At 41.7% G+C, this 24209-nt stretch overlaps 1 protein-coding gene across 4 annotated transcripts in view; it reads left to right on the forward strand.

Moving 5' to 3' along the window:
* LOC128647410 (transcription initiation factor TFIID subunit 9) overlaps nucleotides 1-24209 on the forward strand; it is a 119148-nt gene that overhangs the window by 16745 nt on the left and 78194 nt on the right. For all 4 annotated transcript variants that reach the window (XM_053700202.1, XM_053700198.1, XM_053700205.1 and 1 more), the window contains exons 4-5: nucleotides 5857-5991; nucleotides 6677-6758. In XM_053700202.1, coding sequence (XP_053556177.1) covers nucleotides 5857-5991; nucleotides 6677-6758 — 217 coding nt within the window. The remainder of the gene's footprint in view (nucleotides 1-5856; nucleotides 5992-6676; nucleotides 6759-24209) is intronic.

The raw sequence follows: 24209 nt of genomic DNA on the forward strand, positions 1-24209 counted from the left end.
TGGCTTGTACCAGAGTATCTATCACAGAATCCGAAAACCCACGCTTAGACAAAATCAAGCGTTCAATTTCCAAGCAGTCAGCTGGAGAGAAACTAGATTTGGATGTTCGAATGGACCTTGTACTAGAAGATCCTGTCTCAAAGGTAGCTTCCATGGTGGAGCCGATGACATATTCACCAGGTCTGCATACCAAGTCCTGCGTGGCCACGCAGGAGCTATCAAAATCACCGAGGCCTTCTCCTGTTTGATCCTGGCTACCAGCCTGGGAATGAGAAGGAACGGTGGAAACGCATAAGCTAGGTTGAAAGTCCAAGGCGCCACTAATGCATCCACTAGAGTCGCCTTGGGATCCCTGGATCTGGACCCGTAGCAAGGAACCTTGAAGTTCTGACGAGACGCCATCAGATCCATGTCTGGAATGCCCCATAATTGGGTCAACTGGGCAAACACCTCCGGGTGGAGTTCCCACTCCCCCGGATGAAAGGTCTGACGACTCAGATAATCCGCCTCCCAGTTTTCCACTCCTGGGATGTGGATCGCAGACAGGTGGTAGGAGTTATCCTCCGCCCATTTGATGATCTTGGTCACCTCTCTCATCACCAGGGAACTCCTTGTTCCCCCCTGATGGTTGAAGTAAGCAACAGTCGTCATGTTGTCTGATTGGAATCTTATGAATCTGGCCTTTGCTAGTTGAGGCCAAGCCCGAAGAGCATTGAATATCGCTCTCAGTTCCAGGATGTTTATCGGGAGAAGAGACTCTTCCCGAGACCATAGACCCTGAGCTTTCAGGGAATCCCAGACCGCGCCCCAGCCTAATAGACTGGCGTCGGTCGTGACAATGACCCACTCTGGTCTGCGGAAGCTCATTCCCTGGGACAGGTGATCCTGAGTCAGCCACCAACGCAGTGAGTCTCTGGTCTTCTGATCTACTTGAATCACTGGAGACAAGTCTGTATAGTCCCCATTCCACTGTTTCAGCATGCACAGTTGTAATGGTCTTAGATGAATTCGCGCAAAAGGAACTATGTCCATTGCTGCAACCATCAACCCTACTACTTCCATGCACTGAGCTATGGAAGGCCGTAGAACAGAGTGAAGAACTTGACAAGCATTTAGAAGCTTTGACTCTCTGACATCTGTCAGGAAAATCTTCATTTCTAAAGAATCTATTATTGTTCCCAAGAAAGGGACTCTTGTTGACGGAGACAGGGAACTTTTTTCTATGTTCACCTACCACCCGTGAGATCTGAGAAAGGCTAGAACAATGTCTGTGTGAGCCTTTGTCTTTGAAAGAGACGACGCTTGAATTAGGATGTCGTCCAAGTAAGGTGCCACTGCAATGCCCCTGGGTCTTAGAACCGCTAGAAGGGACCCGAGCACTTTTGTGAAAATCCTTGGAGCAGTGGCTAGTCCGAATGGGAGAGCCACAATAGGTAATGTTTGTCCAGAAAGGCAAACCTTAGGAACTGATGATGATCTTTGTGGATAGGAATATGCAGATACGCATCCTTTAGATCCACGGTAGTCATAAATTGACCCTCCTGGATTGTAGGTAAAATCGTTCGAATAGTTTCCATTTTGAACGATGGCACTCTGAGAAATTTGTTTAGAATTTTGTAAATCCAGAATTGGTCTGAAAGTTCCCTCTTTTTTTGGGAACTACAAACAGTTTTGAGTAAAACCCCTGACCTTGTTCCACAGTTGGAACTGGGAGTATCACTCCCATCTTTAACAGGTCTTCTACACAATGCAAGAATGCCTGTCTCTTTACTTGGTTTGAAGATAAGTGAGACATGTGGGACCTTCCCCTTGGGGGTAGTTCCTTGAATTCTAGAAGATAACCCTGAGAGACTATTTCTAGTGCCCAGGGATCCTGAACATCTCTTGCCCAAGCCTGAGCAAAGAGAGAGAGTCTGCCCCCTACTAGATCCGGTTCCGGATCGGGGGCTACCTCTTCATGCTGTCTTGGTAGCAGCAGCAGGTTTCTTGGCCTGTTTACCCTTGTTCCAGCCTTGCATTGATTTCCAAGCTGGTTTAGTCTGGGAAGCGTTACCCTCTTGTCTAGAGGCTGCCGAGTTGGAAGCCGGTCCGTTCCTGAAATTGCGAAAGGAACGAAAATTGGACTTATTCTTAGCCTTGAAAGGTTTATCTTGTGGGAGGGCATGGCCCTTTCCCCCAGTGATGACTGAAATAATCTCTTTCAATTCTGGCCCAAAAGGGGTCTTACCTTTGAAAGGGGTATTAAGCAATTTTGTCTTGGAAGATACATCCGCCGACCAAGACTTTAGCCAGAGCGCTCTGCACGCCACAATTGTAAACCCTGAATTTTTTGCCGCTAACTGCAAAGCGGCGTCTAAAATAAAGGAATTAGCTAACTTAAGTGCGTAAATTCTGTCCATGACTTCCTCATACGGAGTCTCCCTACTGAGCGACTTTTCCAGTTCCTCAAACCAGAACCACGCCGCTGTAGTGACAGGAATAATGCACGAAATAGGTTGAAGGAGGTAACCTTGCTGTACAAAAATCTTTTTAAGCAAACCCTCCAATTTTTTATCCATAGGATCTTTGAAAGCACAATTGTCCTCAATAGGAATGGTCGTGCGCTTGGCTAGAGTAGAAAACTCCCCCTCGACCTTAGGGACTGTTTGCCATGTGTCCTTCCTGGGGTCGACCATAGGGAACAATTTCTTAAATATAGGAGGAGGGACAAAAGGTATGCCTGGCTTCTCCCACTCCTTATTCACTATGTCCGCCACCCGTTTAGGTATTGGAAAAGCATCAGGGTGCACCGGGACCTCAAGGAACTGTCCATCTTGCACAATTTTTCTGGGTTGACCAGATTGTCACAATCATCCAGAGTAGATAGCACCTCCTTAAGTAATGCGCGGAGATGCTCTAATTTAAATTTAAATGTCACAACATCAGGTTCTGCCTGCTGAGAAATTCTTCCTGTATCAGAAATTTCCCCATCTGACAAACCCTCCCTCACTGCCACTTCAGATTGGTGTGAGGGTATGACAGAAAAATTATCATCAGCGCCCTCCTGCTCTACAGTGTTTAAAACAGAGCAATCGTGCTTTCTCTGAAATGCTGGCATTTTGGATAAAATATTAGCTATGGAGTTATCCATTACTGCCGTCAATTACTGCATAGTAACAAGCATTGGCGCGCTAGAAGTACTAGGGGTCGCCTGCGCGGGCATAACTGGTATAGACTCAAAAGGAGATGATGTAGAACTATGTCTACTCCCTTCATCTGATGAATCATCTTGGGCAACTTTATTATCTGTGGCAGTACTGTCCTTACTTTGTTTGGACGCTATGGCACAATTATCACACATATTTGAAGGGGGAACCACATTGGCTACCATACATATAGAACATGATCTATCTGAAGGTACAGACATGTTAAACAGGCTTAAACTGGTTAATAAAGCACAAAAACCGTTTTAAAACAAAACCGTTACTGTCTCTTTAAATGTTAAACAGGGCACACTTTATTACTGAATATGTGAAAAACTTTGAAGGAATTATCCAATCTTTACCAAATTTTCACCACAGTGTCTTAATACATTCAAAGTATTGCACCCCAATTTTCAAGCTGTTAACCCTTAAAATGTGGAAACCGGAGCCGTTTTTAATTTTAACCCCCTTACAGTCCCAGCCACAGCCTTTGCTGCAACTTCACCAATCCCAGGGGGGTATATGATACCAAATGAGGCCTTCTAGGAACGTTTTTAGTGGATTCCAGACCCTCACACATGCAGCTGCATGTACTGAACTCAAAATTAACTGCATAGTAATGGCGCGAAAATGAGGCTCTGCCTACTACAGAGAAAGGCCCTTCCTGACTGGGAAGGTGTCTTAACAAGTGCCTGGTGCTAAAAACGTTCCACAATGTTATAAAAGTGTGAAATACAACTTCAAACTGCATATAATACTTAAATAAAGCAATCGATTTAGCCCCTAAAAGTGTCTACCAGTTTATAGCCCATAACAAGCCCTTTATTCTGTTTGAGACTAAGAAAATGGCTTACCGATCCCCATGAGGGGAAAATGACAGCCTTCCAGCATTACACAGTCTTGTTAGAAATATGGCTAGTCATACCTTGAGCAGAAGAGCCTGCTAACTGTTTCCCCCAACTGAAGTTATCTCATCTCAACAGTCCTGTGTGGAAACAGCAAACGATTTTAGTAACTGCTGCTAAAATCATAATCCTCTCACAAACAGAAATCTTCATCTCTTTCTGTTTCAGAGTAAATAGTACATACCAGCACTATTTTAAAATAACAAACTCTTGATAGAAGAATAAAAAACTACAACTAAACACCATAAACTCCTCACCATCCCCGAGGAGATGCTACTTGTTCAGAGCGGCAAGGAGAATGACTGGGGAGGCGGAGCCTGGGAGGGACTATATGGACAGCTCTTGCTGTGTGCTCTCCTTGCCTTTCCCTGTGGGGGAGGAGAATATCCCACAAGTAATGGATGACACCGTGGACCGGACACACCAATGTTGGAGAAATAAGAAAGCCAGGCACCTTCAAAGTTAAAATGAGGGTAATTTACCCTATTAGTTAAGATTTTGGAAGTATTATTCAATATAAGTACAGTGCTGCTGGTGGGTTTTTTTTTGTTTTTTTTGTTTTTTTTTGTTTACCCCCCACCCATGGGGGGGTGGGGGGTAAACAGTGTCACTTCTTAGATTCTTGCACCTGGGCCCTGTAGTTTCTAGTTACGCTTCTGACTCTCAGAAAGTATCAAATGTGCTGGTTTTAGGTTTGTGTTTTATCTTCACTTTAACTTTATTTTGTGCTCTCCCTTTACCTGCTCGCTGCCTTTTTCCGCTGTTGTGGTTGTTACACTTGAGATGACGGCCAACAGCCATGTAGCCAATGAAAAAAATAAGCTGCTCCTACTGGCAGCAATCAACAAAACAGGACGACAAATAATTAAGGACGGCTAATAGAGAGCACTACTGCCCAGTTCCGCCCACCTACTCATTGCCTTGACAAAAGCTTGCACGTTGGTCTTATAGAGCGCATAGGAACAATAAAAGTAATTAAAAAAATAAATAAATAAAAGTACTCACTTGGCCGGATCAGGAAAATGTATGCGCCAAAAAATTAAGCTTTGCGTGCAATGAGATGAGACTGCAGCCCTGCTTGCCCATCGGGCTATTAAAGAAAGAAAGGAAAAATACTCCCTGCCCACAGTGGACATAATACATATACAATGGGACATATGCTAAATCACTTGAAAGTGATGCAGAATAACTGTAAAAAGCTGACAGGAAAATATCACCTGAGCATCTCTATGTAAAAAAGGAAGACAATTTACCTCAAAATTCCCTTAGCTCACCAGAGTAAGTGCTGTGTAAAAAGTTATACTTCAGCTGCAGGTTGAAAAAAAAAAAAAAGGAAGAAATGAACAGCAGCCAATTGGCAGTGCTGAGGTCATTAGAATCATTGTTTAGATAGAGAACAGCTGCTACGGCCAGTTTAAACCATTTCTACTATAGCAAAAAAAAAGCCTTAGGGGCAGGGCCACACATAATACAAGTTGAGTGTTTAAGCATTAAAAAAAGTGGGCAGAGTTGAAAAAAAATTAAACAATATATTGCTATTTTAATTCTGTATTTGATGTTTTTCCCCCTTTTTCTGTGTACAATTGCTTGGATTATAGGAGTGCTAACTTTATAATAAAAGTATAGATTTTTTTTTTTTTATCACAAAATACAATAAAGAGGCCATGTCACACAATAGTATGAAATCAGACTGAAACAAGCCTATGTCACACATCTCAATAATAGTCCACAAATGTGCGTAAATGGAACTAACACAATTAATATCTCAGTTTTTACTAGATATTGCAAGACAAAAGAACCAGACACCACTGCCACTAATAAAACCTTATGCTGGACCCCGACTGCCACCAGACAGATATTGCTTAACAGCACCAAATTATCGTCTTAAATCAATACAAAAGAAGGTAAGATAACTTGTTCCCTAGAGCTATTGATTTTCTACAGGATTCTGAGCATTAATACTTGAAGTTTTTTTTTTCTATAACTCATTTGTGACTTGAAATCTTTTGATATCCGTCTTCAAGGTAAAAAACCTTAATCTCAATGCATATGATTTTGTTGTGTGTAAATCATAAAGAATTAGAAAAAAATACGGATTCTTTTTTTTCTTTCCTTTAGCTATGTGTTTTAATAAAAACAGTCATGTTCTTCTTTGGTTAAATGGACAGAAAAGTTACAATTAAACTTTCGTGATTCAGACAGAGCATGTTATTTTAAACAACATTTCCATTTACTTCTATTATAACATTTCCTGTGTACCCTTTGTAAATGATTGTAGGCTCTGGTGTAGCCATGCAATACTGGGAGCTAGCTGGTAATTGTTGACTGCACTTAAATGCCTCTTGTTATTGGCTTACAAGATGCTTTCAGCTACCTCCCAGTATCCTGTTGCTTCTAGTGAGCCTACACTTCAATAAAGGATAGCAAGAGAACTAAGCAAATTTGATAAAAGAAGTAAATTGATAAGTTGTTTAAAATGTTCTGAGTCATGAAGGTTTTTAATTTTGATGTTAATGACCCTTTAACCCATAAAGAGTTAATGCACATTAAAATTATACTTGGATTTTAACTAGATTTTCTTTCTACTAGATTTCATCTTCTACAGGAAGAATCACGGTACCAAGATTAAGTGTTGGGGCAATGAGTAGCAGGCCCAGCACCCCAACACTAGGTAAACCTTTTTTTATCTGAATGAAAAAATACAATATGAATTTTCTTATTGCTGATTATGAGAATTAAAGGGACAGTCTAGTATAAATTAAACTTTCATTATTCAGATAGGACTTTTAATTTTAATCAACTTTCCAATTTACTTTTATCATCAAATTTGCTTTTCTCTTGTAAGGTGTATCCATTCCACGGATCATCCATTACTTGTGGGATATTCTCCTTCCCAACAGGAAGCTGCAAGAGGATAACCCACAGCAGAGCTGTCTATATAGCTCCTCCTCCAACTGCCACTACCAGTCATTCTCTTGCAGCTCTCGTCAAGAAAGGAAGTAGCTAGAGAGATGTGGTGTTTTTATTTAGTTTATCTTCAGACCAATCTTAGATCTCAAGATCCTAAACAAATTTCTCAGGGTCCCATCTTTCAAGATGGAGACTATTCGAACCATCCTACCTATGATCCAGGAGGGTCAATACATGACTACCGTAGACTTAAAGGATGCTTATCTTCACATTCCGATACACAAAGATCATCATCGGTTTCTCAGGTTCGCCTTCCTAGACAGGCATTACCAGTTTGTGGCTTTTCCCTTTGGGTTAGCTACGGCACCAAGAATCTTTACGAAGGTTCTGGGGTCACTTCTGGCGGTCCTAAGGCCGCGGGGCATAGCAGTAGCCCCTTACTTAGACGACATTCTGATACAGGCATCGAATTTCCAAATTGCCAAGTCCTATACGGACATTGTTCTGGCATTCCTGAGGTCTCATGGGTGGAAAGTGAACGAAAAGAAGAGTTCTCTATCCCCTCTCACAAGAGTTTCCTTCCTGGGAACTCTGATAGATTCTGTAGAAATGAGGATTTACCTGACAGAGGCCAGGTTGTCAAAACTTCTAAATTCCTGCCGTGTTCTTTATTCTACTTCTCGCCCTTCGGTGGCTCAGTGTATGGAAGTAATCGGCTTAATGGTAGCGGCAATGGACATAGTGCCGTTTGCCCGCCTACATCGACCGCTGCAACTCTGCATGCTCAGTCAGTGGAATGGGGATTACACAGATTTGTCCCCTCTACTAAATCTGGATCAAGAGACCAGGGATTCTCTTCTCTGGTGGCTATCTCGAGTCCATCTGTCCAAAGGTATGACCTTCCGCAGGCCAGATTGGACAATAGTAACAACAGATGCCAGCCTTCTGGGCTGGGGTGCAGTCTGGAACTCTCTGAAGGCTCAGGAGGAGGCTCTCCTTCCGATAAACATTCTGGAACTAAGAGCGATATTCAATGCTCTTCAGGCTTGGCCTCAGCTAGCGGCAGTGAGGTTCATCAGATTTCAGTCGAACAACATCACGACTGTAGCTTACATCAACCATCAAGGGGGAACAAGGAGTTCCCTAGCGATGTTGAAGGTTTCAAAGATAATTCGTTGGGCACTCTTGCCACCTATCAGCTATCCATATCCCAGGAGTAGAGAACTGGGAGGCGGATTTTCTAAGTCGACAGACTTTTCATCCGGGGGAGTGGGAGCTCCATCCGGAGGTGTTTGCACAGTTGATTCAACGTTGGGGCAAACCAGAACTGGATCTCATGGGGTCTCGCCAGAACACCAAGCTTCCTTGTTACGGATCCAGGTCCAGGGATCCCAAGGCAGCGCTGATAGATGCTCTAGCAGCGCCTTGGTCCTTCAATCTGGCTTTTGTGTTTCCACCGTTTCCTCTGCTCCCTCGTCTGATTGCCAAGGTCAAGCAGGAGAGAGCATCAGTGATTTTGATAGCACCTGCGTGGCCACGCAGGACTTGGTATGCAGATCTGGTGGACATGTCATCCTTTCCACCATGGACTCTGCCTCTGAGGCAGGACCTTCTACTTCAGGGTCCTTTCAACCATCCAAATCTAATTTCTCTGCGGCTGACTGCTTGGAGATTGAACGCTTGATTTTATCAAAGCGTGGTTTCTCAGAGTCGGTCATTGATACCTTAATACAGGCGCGAAAGCCTGTCACCAGGAAAATCTATCATAAGATATGGTGTAAATATCTTCATTGGTGTGAATCCAAGGGTTACTCATGGAGTAAGGTCAGGATTCCTAGGATATTATCTTTTCTCCAAGATGGATTGGAGAAGGGTTTGTCAGCAAGTTCCTTAAAGGGACAGATTTCTGCTTTGTCTATTCTTTTGCACAAACGTTTGGCTGAGGTTCCAGACGTGCAGGCGTTTTGTCAGGCTTTAGTCAGAATTAAGCCTGTGTTTAAACCTGTTCCGCCTTGGAGTTTAAATTTAGTTCTTAAGGTTCTTCAAGGGGTTCCGTTTGAACCTTTGCATTCCATAGATATTAAGCTCTTATCTTGGAAAGTTTTCTTTTTAGTAGCTATCTCCTCGGCTCGAAGAGTTTCGGAGTTAACTGCTTTACAATGTGATTCTCCTTATCTCATTTTTCATTCCGATAAGGTAGTGTTACGTACCAAACCTGGTTTTCTACCTAAGGTGGTATCTAATAAAAATATCAATCAGGAGATTGTTGTACCGTCACTGTGTCCTAATCCTTCTTCAAAGAAGGAACGTCTTTTACACAATCTTGACGTTGTTCGTGCTTTAAAGTTTTATTTACAAGCTACTAAAGATTTTCGTCAAACATCTGCATTGTTTGTTGTCTACTCTGGAAAGAGGAGAGGCCAAAAGGCTTCGGCAACTTCTCTTTCTTTTTGGCTAAGGAGTATAATACGCTTAACTTATGAGACTGCTGGCCAGCAGCCTCCTGAAAGGATTACAGCTCATTCTACTAGAGCGGTAGCTTCCACATGGGCTTTTAAGAATGAGGCTTCTGTTGAACAGATTTGTAAGGCGGCGACTTGGTCTTCGCTTCATACTTTTTCAAAATTCTATAAATTTGATACTTTTGCTTCGGAGGCTATTTTTGGGAGACAGGTTTTACAGGCAGTGGTACCTACCGTTTAAGTACCTGCCTTGTCCCTCCCTTCATCCGTGTCCTATAGCTTTGGTATTGGTATCCCACAAGTAATGGATGATCCGTGGACTGGATACACCTTACAAGAGAAAACAAAATTTATGCTTACCTGATAAATTTATTTCTCTTGTGGTGTATCCAGTCTACGGCCCGCCCTGTCATTTTAAGGCAGGTGTGTTTTATTTTTAAACTACAGTCACCACTGAACCCTATGGTTTCTCCTTTCTCTTGCTTGTCTTCGGTCGAATGACTGGTAGTGGCAGTTGGAGGAGGAGCTATATAGACAGCTCTGCTGTGGGTGATCCTCTTGCAACTTCCTGTTGGGAAGGAGAATATCCCACAAGTAATGGATGATCCGTGGACTGGATACACCACAAGAGAAATAAATTTATCAGGTAAGCATAAATTTTGTTTTTTCTCTTGGTATTCTTAGTTTAAACTAAACATAGGTAGCCTCATATGCTAATTTCTAAGCCTTTGAGGGCTGCCTCTTATCACATGCTTTTTAAATCTCTATACAGCACAAAGAGACATAAAGTACACGTGGGCTATATAGATAACACTGTGTTCAGGCACAGGAGGTTATTTAAGATCTAGCACAAAACAATGCTAAATGTAAGACAATAGATAATAAACAGTCACAGTCATGTGATCAGGGGGCTGGAAGAAGGTTCCTAGATACAATGTAATCAGAGGTAAAAAGTATATTAAAGTGAAAGTAAACTCAGTGGTTTTGCGATCCTCAGTAATATTGCTTGTCAAAAATTAATAGGACTTTCATTCATCGTTTTTTACAAAGTTATATGGAAATTAAGTTTTAGCCACATTGAAAGTATATTTTTTAGCTGTGAATAATTCAACCCGTTTTTTTTGTTTTCTTTTTAATTTCCTGATCACGTTTTTTCTACTCACCAATTGAAATTCTGGCCGTTAGGCGGCCGTGAAGCTACGTCACCCTCCTATTTATTCCTCTGCGCATGCGGCAATTATTTTTTAAGGACCGATTATGTTAGGCGCGCGCTCCCGATTCGCGCATGCGCAAAACATTTCTTGGCAAATAACCAGAAACTTCATCTGGTTTGACTGTGACCCATAAATATAGAAGCGCATTGCATAACTGTTGCAGTCCATAACTAGACGTAAGTGTCTAAGTCATTTATAAAGATATATGAAACTCTTAGAACAATGCAACAAAAGCGCAGTAGAATGAAGAATAGACAATTTGCGCATGCACAATACACTCGGGCCCCATGAACGTGCTTTGTGATGTTATCACACAGAAACATAGGAAGTACAAGATGGGTGGAGTCAGCCTGAGAACGGTAGGAAAAAAATATGTTAAATATTCAGAAATGAAAATAATTATGAAAAAAAAAAATAGCGATCTTAATATATTGATGCTATACAATACATTGATGTGTTCTAAAGAGACATAATTTACTTTCACTTTAATATAACTGTGTTGGTTATGCAAAACCGGGGAATGGGTAATAAAGGGATTATCTATCTTTTAAACAATAATAATTCTATGGTAGACTGTCCCTTTAACTTTAGTTGCTCAAAATTACTTTCACTTTTATTTAAAATATATATCCATCCATTAATATAGTTATTGATTCTGTAACAAGTAATCATCTTTAGACATGATCAAGCTAATACAGCCCATTTTAAATATTTTCACTTATTATAGGATGTTATCATCATGAATTAGCAATTATGGAGAGAGGGGGAAGCATTTCTGCATGCCAAAGTTGTTTCTTCTGTTAAGTGTGATCAGTCCACGGGTCATCATTACTTCTGGGATATTACTCCTCCCCAACAGGAAGTGCAAGAGGATTCACCCAGCAGAGCTGCATATAGCTCCTCCCCTCTACGTCACTCCCAGTCATTCTCTTGCACCCAACGACTAGATAGGATGTGTGAGAGGACTATGGTGATTATACTTAGTTTTATATCTTCAATCAAAAGTTTGTTATTTTAAAATAGCACCGGAGTGTGTTATTATCTCTCTGGCAGAGTTTGAAGAAGAATCTACCAGAGTTTTTGTTATGATTTTAGCCGGAGTAGTTAAGATCATATTGCTGTTTCTCGGCCATCTGAGGAGAGGTAAACTTCAGATCAGGGGACAGCGGGCAGATGAATCTGCATAGAGGTATGTAGCAGTTCTTATTTTCTGACAATGGAATTGATGAGAAAATCCTGCCATACCGATATAATGTCATGTATGTATACTTTACACTTCAGTATTCTGGGGAATGGTACTTCACTAGAATTACACTTAAGAAATACATAAAGCTGTTTAATAACTAGAGATTATGTTTAATGTTTTTGCTGGAATGTAAAATCGTTTTCATTTACTGAGGTACTGAGTGAATAAATGTTTGGGCACTATTTTTCCACTTGGCAGTTGCTTAATCTGTTTTTCTGACAGTTTCTGTTCTCCCTCACTGCTGTGTGTGAGGGGGAGGGGCCGTTTTTTGGCGCTTTTACTACGCATCAAATATTTCAGTCAGCAACTCATTGTATTCCCTGCATGATCCGGTTCATCTCTACAGAGCTCAGGGGTCTTCAAAACTTATTTTGAGGGAGGTAATTTCTCTCAGCAGAGCTGTGAGAATTATTGTTTGACTGAGATAAAAAACGTTTATTCTGTAATTTGTTTCCTGCTTTCAGAATTTGTTATCTTTGCTAATGGGATTAAACCTTTGCTAAAGTTGTGTTGTTTACAAGGATTGAGGCTATAACTGTTTCAATTTATTAATTTTCAACTGTCATAGATCTTCTGTGCTTCTTAAAGGCACAGTACGTTTTAATATTATTCTAATTGAATTGTATTTCCAAGTTGCAAGTTTATTTGCTAGTGTGTTAAACATGTCTGATTCAGAGGATGATACCTGTGTCATTTGTTGCAATGCCAAAGTGGAGCCCAATAGAAATTTATGTACTAACTGTATTGATGCTACTTTAAATAAAAGTCAATCTGTACAAATTGAACAAATTTCACCAAACAACGAGGGGAGAGTTATGCCGACTAACTCGCCTCACGTGTCAGTACCTACATCTCCCGCTCAGAGGGAGGTGCGTGATATTGTAGCGCCGAGTACATCTGGGCGGCCATTACAAATCACATTACAGGATATGGCTACTGTTATGACTGAGGTTTTGGCTAAATTACCAGAACTAAGAGGTAAGCGTGATCACTCTGGGGTGAGAACAGAGTGCGCTGATAATATTAGGGCCATGTCAGACACTGCGTCACAGGTGGCAGAACATGAGGACGGAGAACTTCATTCTGTGGGTGACGGTTCTGATCCAAACAGAGTGGATTCAGATATTTCAAATTTTAAATTTAAACTGGAAAACCTCCGTGTATTACTAGGGGAGGTGTTAGCGGCTCTGAATGATTGTAACACAGTTGCAATACCAGAGAAAATGTGTAGGTTGGATAAATATTTTGCGGTACCGACGAGTACTGAGGTTTTTCCTATACCTAAGAGACTTACTGAAATTGTTACTAAGGAGTGGGATAGACCCGGTGTGCCGTTCTCACCCCCTCCGATATTTAGAAAAATGTTTCCAATAGACGCCACCACAAGGGACTTATGGCAAACGGTCCCTAAGGTTGAGGGAGCAGTTTCTACCTTAGCTAAGCGTACCACTATCCCGGTGGAGGATAGCTGTGCTTTTTCAGATCCAATGGATAAAAAGTTAGAGGGTTACCTTAAGAAAATGTTTGTTCAACAAGGTTTTATATTGCAACCCCTTGCATGCATTGCGCCGATCACGGCTGCAGCGGCATTCTGGATTGAGTCTCTGGAAGAGAACATTGGTTCAGCTACTCTGGACGACATTACGGACAGGCTTAGAGTCCTTAAACTAGCTAATTCATTCATTTCGGAGGCCGTAGTACATCTTACTAAACTTACGGCGAAGAATTCAGGATTCGCCATTCAGGCACGCAGGGCGCTGTGGCTAAAATCCTGGTCAGCTGATGTTACTTCTAAGTCTAAATTGCTTAATATACCTTTCAAAGGGCAGACCTTATTCGGGCCCGGGTTGAAAGAGATTATCGCTGACATTACAGGAGGTAAAGGCCATGCCCTGCCTCAGGACAAAGCCAAGACTAGACAGTCTAATTTTCGTTCCTTTCGTAATTTCAAAGCAGGAGCAGCATCAACTTCCTCTGCACCAAAACAGGAAGGAGCTGTTGCTCGCTACAGACAAGGCTGGAAACCTAACCAGTCCTGGAACAAGGGCAAGCAGACTAGGAAACCTGCTGCTGCCCCTAAAACAGCATGAATTGAGGGCCCCCGATCCGGGATCGGATCTAGTGGGGGGCAGACTTTCTCTCTTCGCCCAGGCTTGGGCAAGAGATGTTCAGGATCCCTGGGCGCTAGAGATAATATCTCAGGGATACCTTCTGGACTTCAAATACTCTCCTCCAAGAGAGAGATTTCATCTGTCAAGATTGTCAACAATCCAGACAAAGAAAGAGGCGTTTCTACGCTGCGTACAAGAGCTCTTGTTAATGGGAGTAATCCATCCAGTTCCACGATCGGAACAGGTACAGGGGTTTTACTCAAATCTGTTTGTGGTTCCCAAAAAAGAGGGAACTATCAGACCAATCCTGGACTTAAAGATCCTAAACAAATTCCTAAGAGTTCCATCGTTCAAGATGGAGACTATTCGGACAATTTTACCTATGATCCAAGAGGGTCAGTACATGACCACTGTAGATTTAAAAGATGCTTACCTTCACATACCGATTCACAAAGATCATTATCGGTACCTAAGGTTTGCCTTCCTAGACAGGCATTACCAGTTTGTGGCTCTTCCATTCGGATTGGCTACAGCTCCAAGAATCTTCACAAAGGTTCTGGGTGCTCTTCTGGCGGTACTAAGACCGCGGGGAATCTCGGTAGCTCCATACCTAGACGACATTCTGATACAAGCTTCAAGCTTTCAAACTGCCAAGTCTCATACAGAGTTAGTGCTGGCATTTCTAAGGTCACATGGATGGAAGGTGAACGAAAAGAAAAGTTCACTCGTTCCACTCACAAGAGTTCCCTTCCTGGGGACTCTTATAGATTCTGTAGAAATGAAGATTTACCTGACAGAGGACAGGCTAACAAGACTTCAAAGTGCTTGCCGCACCCTTCATTCCATTCAACACCCGTCAGTGGCTCAATGCATGGAGGTAATCGGCTTAATGGTAGCGGCAATGGACATAGTACCCTTTGCACGCTTACACCTCAGACCACTGCAACTGTGCATGCTAAGTCAGTGGAATGGGGATTACTCAGACTTATCCCCTTCTCTGAATCTGGATCAAGAGACCAGAAATTCTCTTCTATGGTGGCTTTCTCGGCCACACCTGTCCAGGGGGATGCCATTCAGCAGACCAGACTGGACAATTGTAACAACAGACGCCAGCCTTCTAGGTTGGGGTGCCGTCTGGAATTCTCTGAAGGCTCAGAGACAATGGAGTCAGGAGGAGAGTCTCCTGCCAATAAACATTCTGGAATTGAGAGCAGTTCTCAATGCCCTCCTGGCTTGGCCCCAGTTGACAACTCGGGGGTTCATCAGGTTTCAGTCGGACAACATCACGACTGTAGCTTACATCAACCATCAGGGAGGGACAAGAAGCTCCCTAGCTATGATGGAAGTATCAAAGATAATTCGCTGGGCAGAGTCTCACTCTTGCCACCTGTCAGCAATCCACATCCCGGGAGTGGAGAACTGGGAGGCGGATTTCTTAAGTCGTCAGACTTTTCATCCGGGGGAGTGGGAACTTCATCCGGAGGTCTTTGCCCAAATACTTCAACGTTGGGGCAAACCAGAGATAGATCTCATGGCGTCTCGACAGAACGCCAAGCTTCCTCGTTACGGGTCCAGATCCAGGGATCCAGGAGCAGTCCTGATAGATGCTCTGACAGCACCTTGGGACTTCAGGATGGCTTACGTGTTTCCACCCTTCCCGTTGCTTCCTCGATTGATTGCCAGAATCAAACAAGAGAGAGCATCAGTGATTCTAATAGCACCTGCGTGGCCACGCAGGACTTGGTATGCAGACCTGGTGGACATGTCATCCTGTCCACCTTGGTCTCTACCTCTGAAACAGGACCTTCTGATACAGGGTCCCTTCAAACATCAAAATCTAACTTCTCTGAAGCTGACTGCTTGGAAATTGAACGCTTGATTTTATCAAGACGTGGGTTTTCTGAGTCAGTTATTGATACCTTAATACAGGCTAGGAAACCTGTTGCCAGAAAGATTTACCATAAGATATGGCGTAAATACCTATATTGGTGTGAATCCAAAGGTTACTCTTGGAGTAAGGTTAGGATTCCTAGGATATTGTCTTTTCTACAAGAAGGTTTAGAAAAGGGTTTATCTGTTGAACAGATTTGCAAGGCTGCAACTTGGTCTTCGCTTCATACTTTTTCCAAATTTTACAAATTTGACACTTTTGCTTCATCGGAGGCTATTTTTGGGAGAAAGGTTCTTCAGGCAGTGGTTCCTTCTGTATAAAGAGCCTGCCTATCCCTCCCGTCATCCGTGTACTTTTGCTTTGGTATTGGTATCCCAGAAGTAATGATGACCCGTGGACTGATCACACTTAACAGAAGAAAACATAATTTATGCTTACCTGATAAATTCCTTTCTTCTGTAGTGTGATCAGTCCACGGCCCGCCCTGTTTTTAAGGCAGGTAAATATTTTTTAATTTATACTCCAGTCACCACTTCACCCTTGGCTTTTCCTTTCTCTTTGGTCCTTGGTCGAATGACTGGGAGTGACGTAGAGGGGAGGAGCTATATGCAGCTCTGCTGGGTGAATCCTCTTGCACTTCCTGTTGGGGAGGAGTAATATCCCAGAAGTAATGATGACCCGTGGACTGATCACACTACAGAAGAAAGGAATTTATCAGGTAAGCATAAATTATGTTTTTTAAAGGGACAGTCTAGTCAAAATTAAACTTTCATTATTCAGATAGGACATGTAATTTTAAACAACTTTCCAATTTACTTTTATCATCAAATTTGATTTTTTTTTCTCTTGGTATTCTAAACCTAGACAGACTCATATGCTAATTTCTAAGCCTTTGGGGGCTGCCTCTAATCACATACTTTTTAAATTGTTTTTCACAACAAAAGACTTGAAAGTACACGTGGGTCATATAGATAACACTGTGTTCAGGCACAGAAAGTTATTTAAGGTTTAGCACAACACAATGCTAAATGCAAGTCAATAGACAATAAATAGGCACAGTCATGTGATCAGGGGGCTTTCAGAAGGTTCTTAGATACAAGATAATCACAGAGGGGAAAAGTATATTAATATAACTGTGCGGGTTATGCAAAACTGAGGAATGGGTAATAAAGGGATTATCTATCTTTTTTTAAACAATAAAAAGTCTATTATTTAAATACGATTCATAGTAGTGTAGCAAATTTAATAAAAGTAAATTAAAAAGTTGTTCAACATTTATGCACACTGTGAAACAGGAAAGAAACTATTTGGGTTTCATGCCCCTTGCATCACTCTTCCCATGTTACTTATCTGGTGTCATGGTATAGCTGTAGCCATTAGATTGCACAAGTTCTAAATAAGAATTTTAAGAGCTTCAAATATGAGGGATTGTAGTAGTAAGAAATGTATTTACTTACAATACATATAGCATAACACTTCTATACAAACTGAATATAAATAGCAAGATCTGTAGGTTACAGACACATGTAACTGAGTGTACACAAGATTGTATAGGATATATTTTTTTAAAGGACATAATATCCATATGCTAAATAACTTGAAAGTGATGAAACATAGCTGTAAAAAGCTGACCAGAAAATATCACCTGAATATAAGGAAGGAAGATAGTTTACCTTAAAATTTCTTCAACTTACCAGAGTTAGTGCTCTGTGATTCAGAGCTACTTCTTCTTTTTTCTTTTTCTTTTTTTTTTAAAGATGAGAGTCCACGATTCTTTACTGCTGGGAATTCATCACCGGGTCACCAGGAGTAGGCAAAGACATCCTACATCAAAAGCTTTATCCTTCCTACTTCCCTGAACCACTCAGGCTTTCTTTGTCTTTGTTAGAAACAGGTGAAGATAGAGGTGGTTAGGATTTTTGATCCCATTTTTCCCTCATAAGGTAAAACTTGTAAGGGAGGGACATCAGAGAGTACTGGCTGTGCAATGTAAATTTTTTTCTGGGGTAGTCATAGTTACAATCCTGCCACAGATGTTGCCGGGACTGGTCATTTAGCCTCCTTCGGTTTTGCCATGTAGATGTACTCCCTCAATATATCCTCTACTGTCAATAACAGTACTGGATGGGCTCTCTGCTGTATCCTCAAGATTCATCTGGGTAAAAACAGTGCAGTGGGCAGTCACTGGGTAAGTACGTACATTTCCCACATAGTCCCAGGCTATCAGAAGGTACACTAGCAGGTGTATATCATAACCAGCACATTGCAGGAAGGTAACTTTGAATGGCCATATTATTCATATCAGGCTGGGTCTTATCACCTTAGGGGTTAATGTGTTGCATCTTGAGAGGAGGGTTGCTCAGTGTTCATTTGTTGGGTGTTTTACTGTGTGCCCCTTTAATTTGCAGTTTAGCTTTTAATGTACCAGAGGTAATATTAGTGCTTCCTCTCTTACGGCATTTGTAAAGTGTGTCTGAGTTACTGGGGACATTTTTACTTAGAGGGTTAGTTGCTATAATGGCAGCACGGTATTCTTCTCTTCAGAGAGGAGAGCTTTTGTACGCCTGCTACTCCTCCCACACTTTGCTGCTAGCCATCAAGCTCTTCAGACACACTTTCTTTAATCTACGCTCATTCCGGAGGGGGTAAAATCCCTATACTAGTAGCAAGGGTGAGTTCAATATCTGGGTATTGAAATATCTGCTTAGCAATAACTAAACATTTTGGGAACAGTTAGCAATTACTCTAAATGTAAGTATTCATTTGGTGTTTTCTGGCAGCAGCTGCTTATTGATTACTAACGGCTAGATTACGAGTTTTGCGGTATGAATGAAAAAGCAGCCTTATGGGTTATAATGCTGCTTTTTCACTCCTGCTGGTATTACGAGTCTTGCAGGTTTAGGGGCACCGCACACTTTTTTGGCCGTACCGCAAATTAACTTACGCAATTTGCGTAAAGTCTTTTTTCAATGGGACTTCCATAGCGCCGGTATTACAAGCTTTTTCTGGGAGGCCAAAAAGTGAGCGGTACAGCCTATCCTGCAAGATTCGTAACGCAATCTAAAGTCAGTAGTTCTGAGTTTTAAGTTACAAAGCTGTAGCATAAAACTCATAACTAAAGTGCTAAAAAGTACACTAACACCCATAAACTACCTATTAACTCTTAAACCGTTAATATGTTTATTATAGTGGCGGCGATGTCCGGAGCCGCAGATTAGGGGTTAATAAGTATTAATGTAGATGTTGGCGATGTCAGGGGCGGCAGATTAGGGGTTAATAAGTGTAAGATTAGGGGTGTTTAGACTCTGGGTTCGTGTTAGGTGTAAACATAAAATTTGTTTCCCCATAGGAATCAATGGGGCTGCGTTACGGAGCTTTACGCTGCTTTTTTGCAGGTGTTAGACTTTTTTTCAGCCGGCTCTCCCCATTGATGTCTATGGGGAAATTGTGCATGAGCACGTAAAACCAGCTCACGTGCTGGTATTGGAGTGCGGTATGGAGCTCAATTTTGCTCTACGCTCACTTCTTGCCTGGTAACGCCTGGTTTATGAAAACCTGTAATACCAGCGCTGTAGGGAAGTGAGCGGTGACAATAACGGGCAAATTAATACCGCACCGCTATTCCCGCAAAACTCGTAATCTAGCCGCAAGGCAATACATTTATTGTTATAGTGGTACTTCTGTACCCCAAATTTATTCTGTCTGATATCCTGTGTTACCTGTTTGTTCCTGCGCTGTGCATTTTATACTGTTTTTCTGTAGAGGGTAGATCTACTGATTTTATTTTTACTCCAGACAAATGTATGCTGTGCAAGCTTAACTTTGTAGTGCTAGTTTAAATTCTTACAGTCCCAAATGTTGGCTTCTATGACTGTAAATTCAGTTAGCCCCCAACCAGTGTATACTACCCAGGGTGGTGTTACTGAGTTTTCTGTATGTTTTAAGGATCACTTAAAATCATTTTTTGTGAGATTTTAGCTGCTATTCCCCCTTTAAGTATAGGAGTTCAGGATCCTAAGCCTGTTGAGGATAAGGCTGTGAAACATTGGGATCTTATCTTCAAACCAAAATCAATGTTGGTGATGTTTTTCCAGTCCAAGTTTTGGTCACATAGATCATTTTCAAGGAATGAGAGAAGCCTGAGGTTCCATTTATTCCTTTCCCTAAGTTTAAAAAGTTGTTTCAGATTCTAATTTTGGAAATTTGGGAAAATGTTCCTAAAGGAGATGGAGCTATCTCTACCACGATTCCCCTGGAGCATAGCACATCTTTCCGAGATCCTATTGATAGAAACTAGTTACCTCTGGAAAGCTTTGCTACAAGGGCGTATCGGTTTCAACCAGCTGTGGGTATAGCTTGTGTTCAGGAGCAGCATCTCTCTGGTGTGATTTATCTTAGTTAGTTTCAGAGGAATCTTCATTGGATAATATTAAAGAACGCATATGTTGCCTGTGCTTGGCAAATTCCTTAATTTGTGATGCGATAATTGAGATTATTTGTATTAAAGCAAGAATACGGCTTTGGCTGTGCTCACAAGAAGAGCTCTATGGTTAAAATCTTGGTCTGCTGACATGGTGTCAAATTCAAGACTCTTAACCTTATCCTTTAAAGGCAAGATACCTTTTGGTCCGGCTTGGTCTCTGTTATTTCCACTGTTACGGGTTGTAAGGGAGCCTTTTTTTACCCAAGGATAAAAAGTTTTTATCTAAGGGTAAATCCAACAATCCTTTTCATTCCTTTCACCACTCAAGAAATCAGAAATTGTCTTCTCAGATGTAGATTCTTCAAAGTCTACCTGGAAGCCCAATCTAGTCTAGAATAAATCCAAACAAATCAAGAAATCTGCACTTTAAAATCTGCATGAAGGTGCGGCCCCCGATCCAGGCTTTCTTCTGGTAAAGGGCAGGTTAAGCCTTTTTCAGAAGGCCTGGTCTGTTCCGGATCCCTGGAAATTATTTCTCAAGGGTACGGCCTCCTTGAGAGGTTTTTCCTTCTCATGTCTCAAAGAGGCTTTCAGTGTGTTTTGAGGATCTGGAACACATTGGAGTGATTGTTCCTAAGGCAGAACAATTAAGGGATTCTATTCCAATCTTTTTATTGTTCCATTCTGAATTTGAAACCCTTAAACAAGTTCTTGAAGGTTCCTTATTTCAAAATGGAAACTATCAGATCTATTCTGTCTGTAGTCATCCAAGGTCAATTCATAACAACTATAGATCTGAAGGATGCCTATTCTTCACATTCCTATTCACAGAGAACTTCATTAGTTTCTTTGTTGTACCTTCATGGACAAACATCAATTTGTAGCTCTTGCCTTTTGGTCTGGCTACAGCTTCCAGAATATTTTCCAAGGTCCTGGGTGCTCTGCTGTTAGTCTTCAGAGCTCAGGGAATTGCTGTGGCTCCTTACTTGGACAATATTTTGGTTTAAGCTCTTTACATTTTAGCGACTGTTCATAAAGAGAAACTGCTCTGGTTTCTTTGCAGTCATGGCTGGAAGGTAAACGTTGCAAAAAGTTCACTGACTCCTCTTACAAGAGTGTCTTTTCTGGGAGTAATCATAGATTTGGTCTCCATGCACCTGTTTTTAACAGATCAACACAAACTCAAGCTTCAATCTGCTTGTCTGAGTTTGCAGTACCTATCTCAGGCTTCTGTGCCTCAGTGCATGGAGGTAGTGGGTCCGATGTTGGCAGTATCAGACGCCATTCCCTTTGCAAGGTTTCATTTGTGTCCAGTCTACTGCCTTAGTATGTATAGTTGAAGAGAAGACCATACCACCCTGTCTCAGTTAATCCATCTGGATCCCTTCGTAGGACAATACCTTTTCTCCAACATTGGTGTGTCCGGTCCACGGCGTCATCCATAACTTGTGGGAATATTCTCTTCCCCAACAGGAAATGGCAAAGAGCACAGCAAAAATTGTTCATATAGTCCCTCCTAGGCTCCGCCCACCCTAGTCATTCTCTTTGCCGCTGAACAAGCAGCATCTCCACGGAGATGGTGAAGAGTATGTGGTGTTTAGTTGTAGTTTTTTATTCTACTATCAAGAGTTTGTTATTTTAAAATAGTGCTGGTATGTACTATTTACTCTGAAACAGAAAAATATGAAGAGTTCTGTTTGTGAGAGGAATATGATTTTAGCAGCAGTAACTAAAATCGTTTGCTGTTTCCACATAGGACTGTTGAGATGAGATAACTTCAGTTGGGGGAAACAGTTGGCAGACTTTTCTGCTTAAGGTATGACTAGCCATATTTCTAACAAGACTGTGTAATGCTGGAAGGCTGTCATTTCCCCTCATGGGGACCGGTAAGCCATTTTCTTAGTCTCAAACAGAATAAAGGGCTTAATATGGGCTATAAAACTGTTAGACACTTTTATGGGCTAGATCGATTGCTTTATTTGGGCATTTTATACAGCTTGATGTTGAAATTCGCACTTTATAAACTTTGGGGAACGTTTTTTTACGTCAGGCACTGGTTTAGACACCTTCCCAGTCAGGAAGGGCCTTCTCTGTAGTAGGCAGAGCCTCATTTTCGCGCCATTACTGCGCAGTTACTTTTGAGAGCAGGACCTGCAGCTGCATGTGTGTGGGTCTGAAAGTAATTGAAAAGGTTCCTAGAAGGCTTCATTTGGTATCGTATACCCCCCTGGGTTTGGTAAAGTCGCAGCAAAGGCTGTAGCTGGGACTGTAGAGGGGTTAAAACTGTAACCGGCTCCTGTTTCCTCATTTTAAAGGTTAAAGGTCTGAAATTTGGGGTGCAATGCTTTGAATGCTTTAAGACACTGTGGTGAAAATTTGGTTAAATTTGAACAATTCCTTCATAGTTTTTCACAAATTCAGTAATAAAGTGTGCCCTGTTTAAAATTTAAAGAGACAGTAACGGTTTTGTTTTAAAACGGTTTTTGTACTTTATTGACAAGTTTAAGCCTGTTTAACATATCTGTGCCTTCAGATAAACTATGTTCTGTATGTATGGAAGCCAATGTGTCTCCCCCTTCAAAATTGTGTGATAATTGTGCCATAGCGTCCAAACAAAGTAAGGACAGTACTGCCACAGATAGTAAAGTTGCCCAAGATGATTCATCAGCTGAAGGGAGTAGACATAGTTCTACATCATCTCCTTCTGTGTCTACACCAGTTTTGCCCACGCAGGAGACCCCTAGTACTTCTAGCGCGCCAATGCTTGTTACTATGGAACAATTGACGGCAGTAATGGATAACTCCATAGCAAATATTTTATCCAAAATGCCTGCATTTCAGAGAAAGCGCGATTGCTCTGTTTTAAACACTGTAGAGCAGGAGGGCGCTGATGATAATTGCTCTGTCATACCCTCACACCAATCTGAAGTGGCCATGAGGGAGGTTTTGTCAGATGGGAAAATTTCTGATTCAGGTAGAATTTCTCAACAGGCAGAACCTGATGTTGTGACATTTACATTTAAATTAGAGCATCTCCGCGCACTGCTTAAGGAGGTGCTATCTACTCTGGATGATTGTGACAACCTGGTCATTCCAGAAAAATTGTGCAAGATGGACAAGTTCCTAGAGGTTCCGGTGCACCCCGACGCTTTTCCTATACCCAAGCGGGTGGCGGACATAGTGAATAAGGAGTGGGAGAAGCCCGGCATACCTTTTGTCCCCCCTCCTATATTTAAGAAATTATTTCCTATGGTCGACCCCAGAAAGGACTTATGGCAGACAGTCCCTAAGGTGGGGGCAGTTTCTACACTAGCCAAGCGCACTACTATTCCTATTGAGGATAATTGTGCTTTCAAAGATCCTATGGATAAAAAATTGGAGGGTTTGCTTAAAAAGATTTTTGTACAGCAAGGTTACCTCCTGCAACCTATTTCGTGCATTATTCCTGTCACTACAGCAGCGTGGTTCTGGTTCGAGGAACTAGAAAAGTCGCTTAGTAGAGAGACTCCGTATGAGGAGGTTATGGACAGAATTCACGCACTTAAGTTAGCTAATTCCTGTAATAGATACTCTGGTACAAGCCAGAAAACCTGTAACTAGAAAAATTTACCATAAAATATGGAAAAGATATATCTGTCCAAGGGATTCTCATGGAGTAAGATCAAAATTCCTAGGATCCTTTCCTTTCTTCAAGAAGGTTTGGATAAGGGATTATCAGCAAGTTCTCTAAAGGGACAGATTTCTGCTTTATCTGTCTTGTTACACAAACGACTGGCAGCTGTGCCTGATGTTCAAGCTTTTGTTCAGGCTTTGGTCAGGATCAAGCCTGTTTACAGACCTTTGACTCCTCCCTGGAGTCTGAATT

The sequence above is a fragment of the Bombina bombina genome, chromosome 1, assembly GCF_027579735.1.
Source record: "Bombina bombina isolate aBomBom1 chromosome 1, aBomBom1.pri, whole genome shotgun sequence".
In the NCBI taxonomy this organism is placed as follows: Eukaryota; Metazoa; Chordata; class Amphibia; order Anura; family Bombinatoridae; genus Bombina; species Bombina bombina.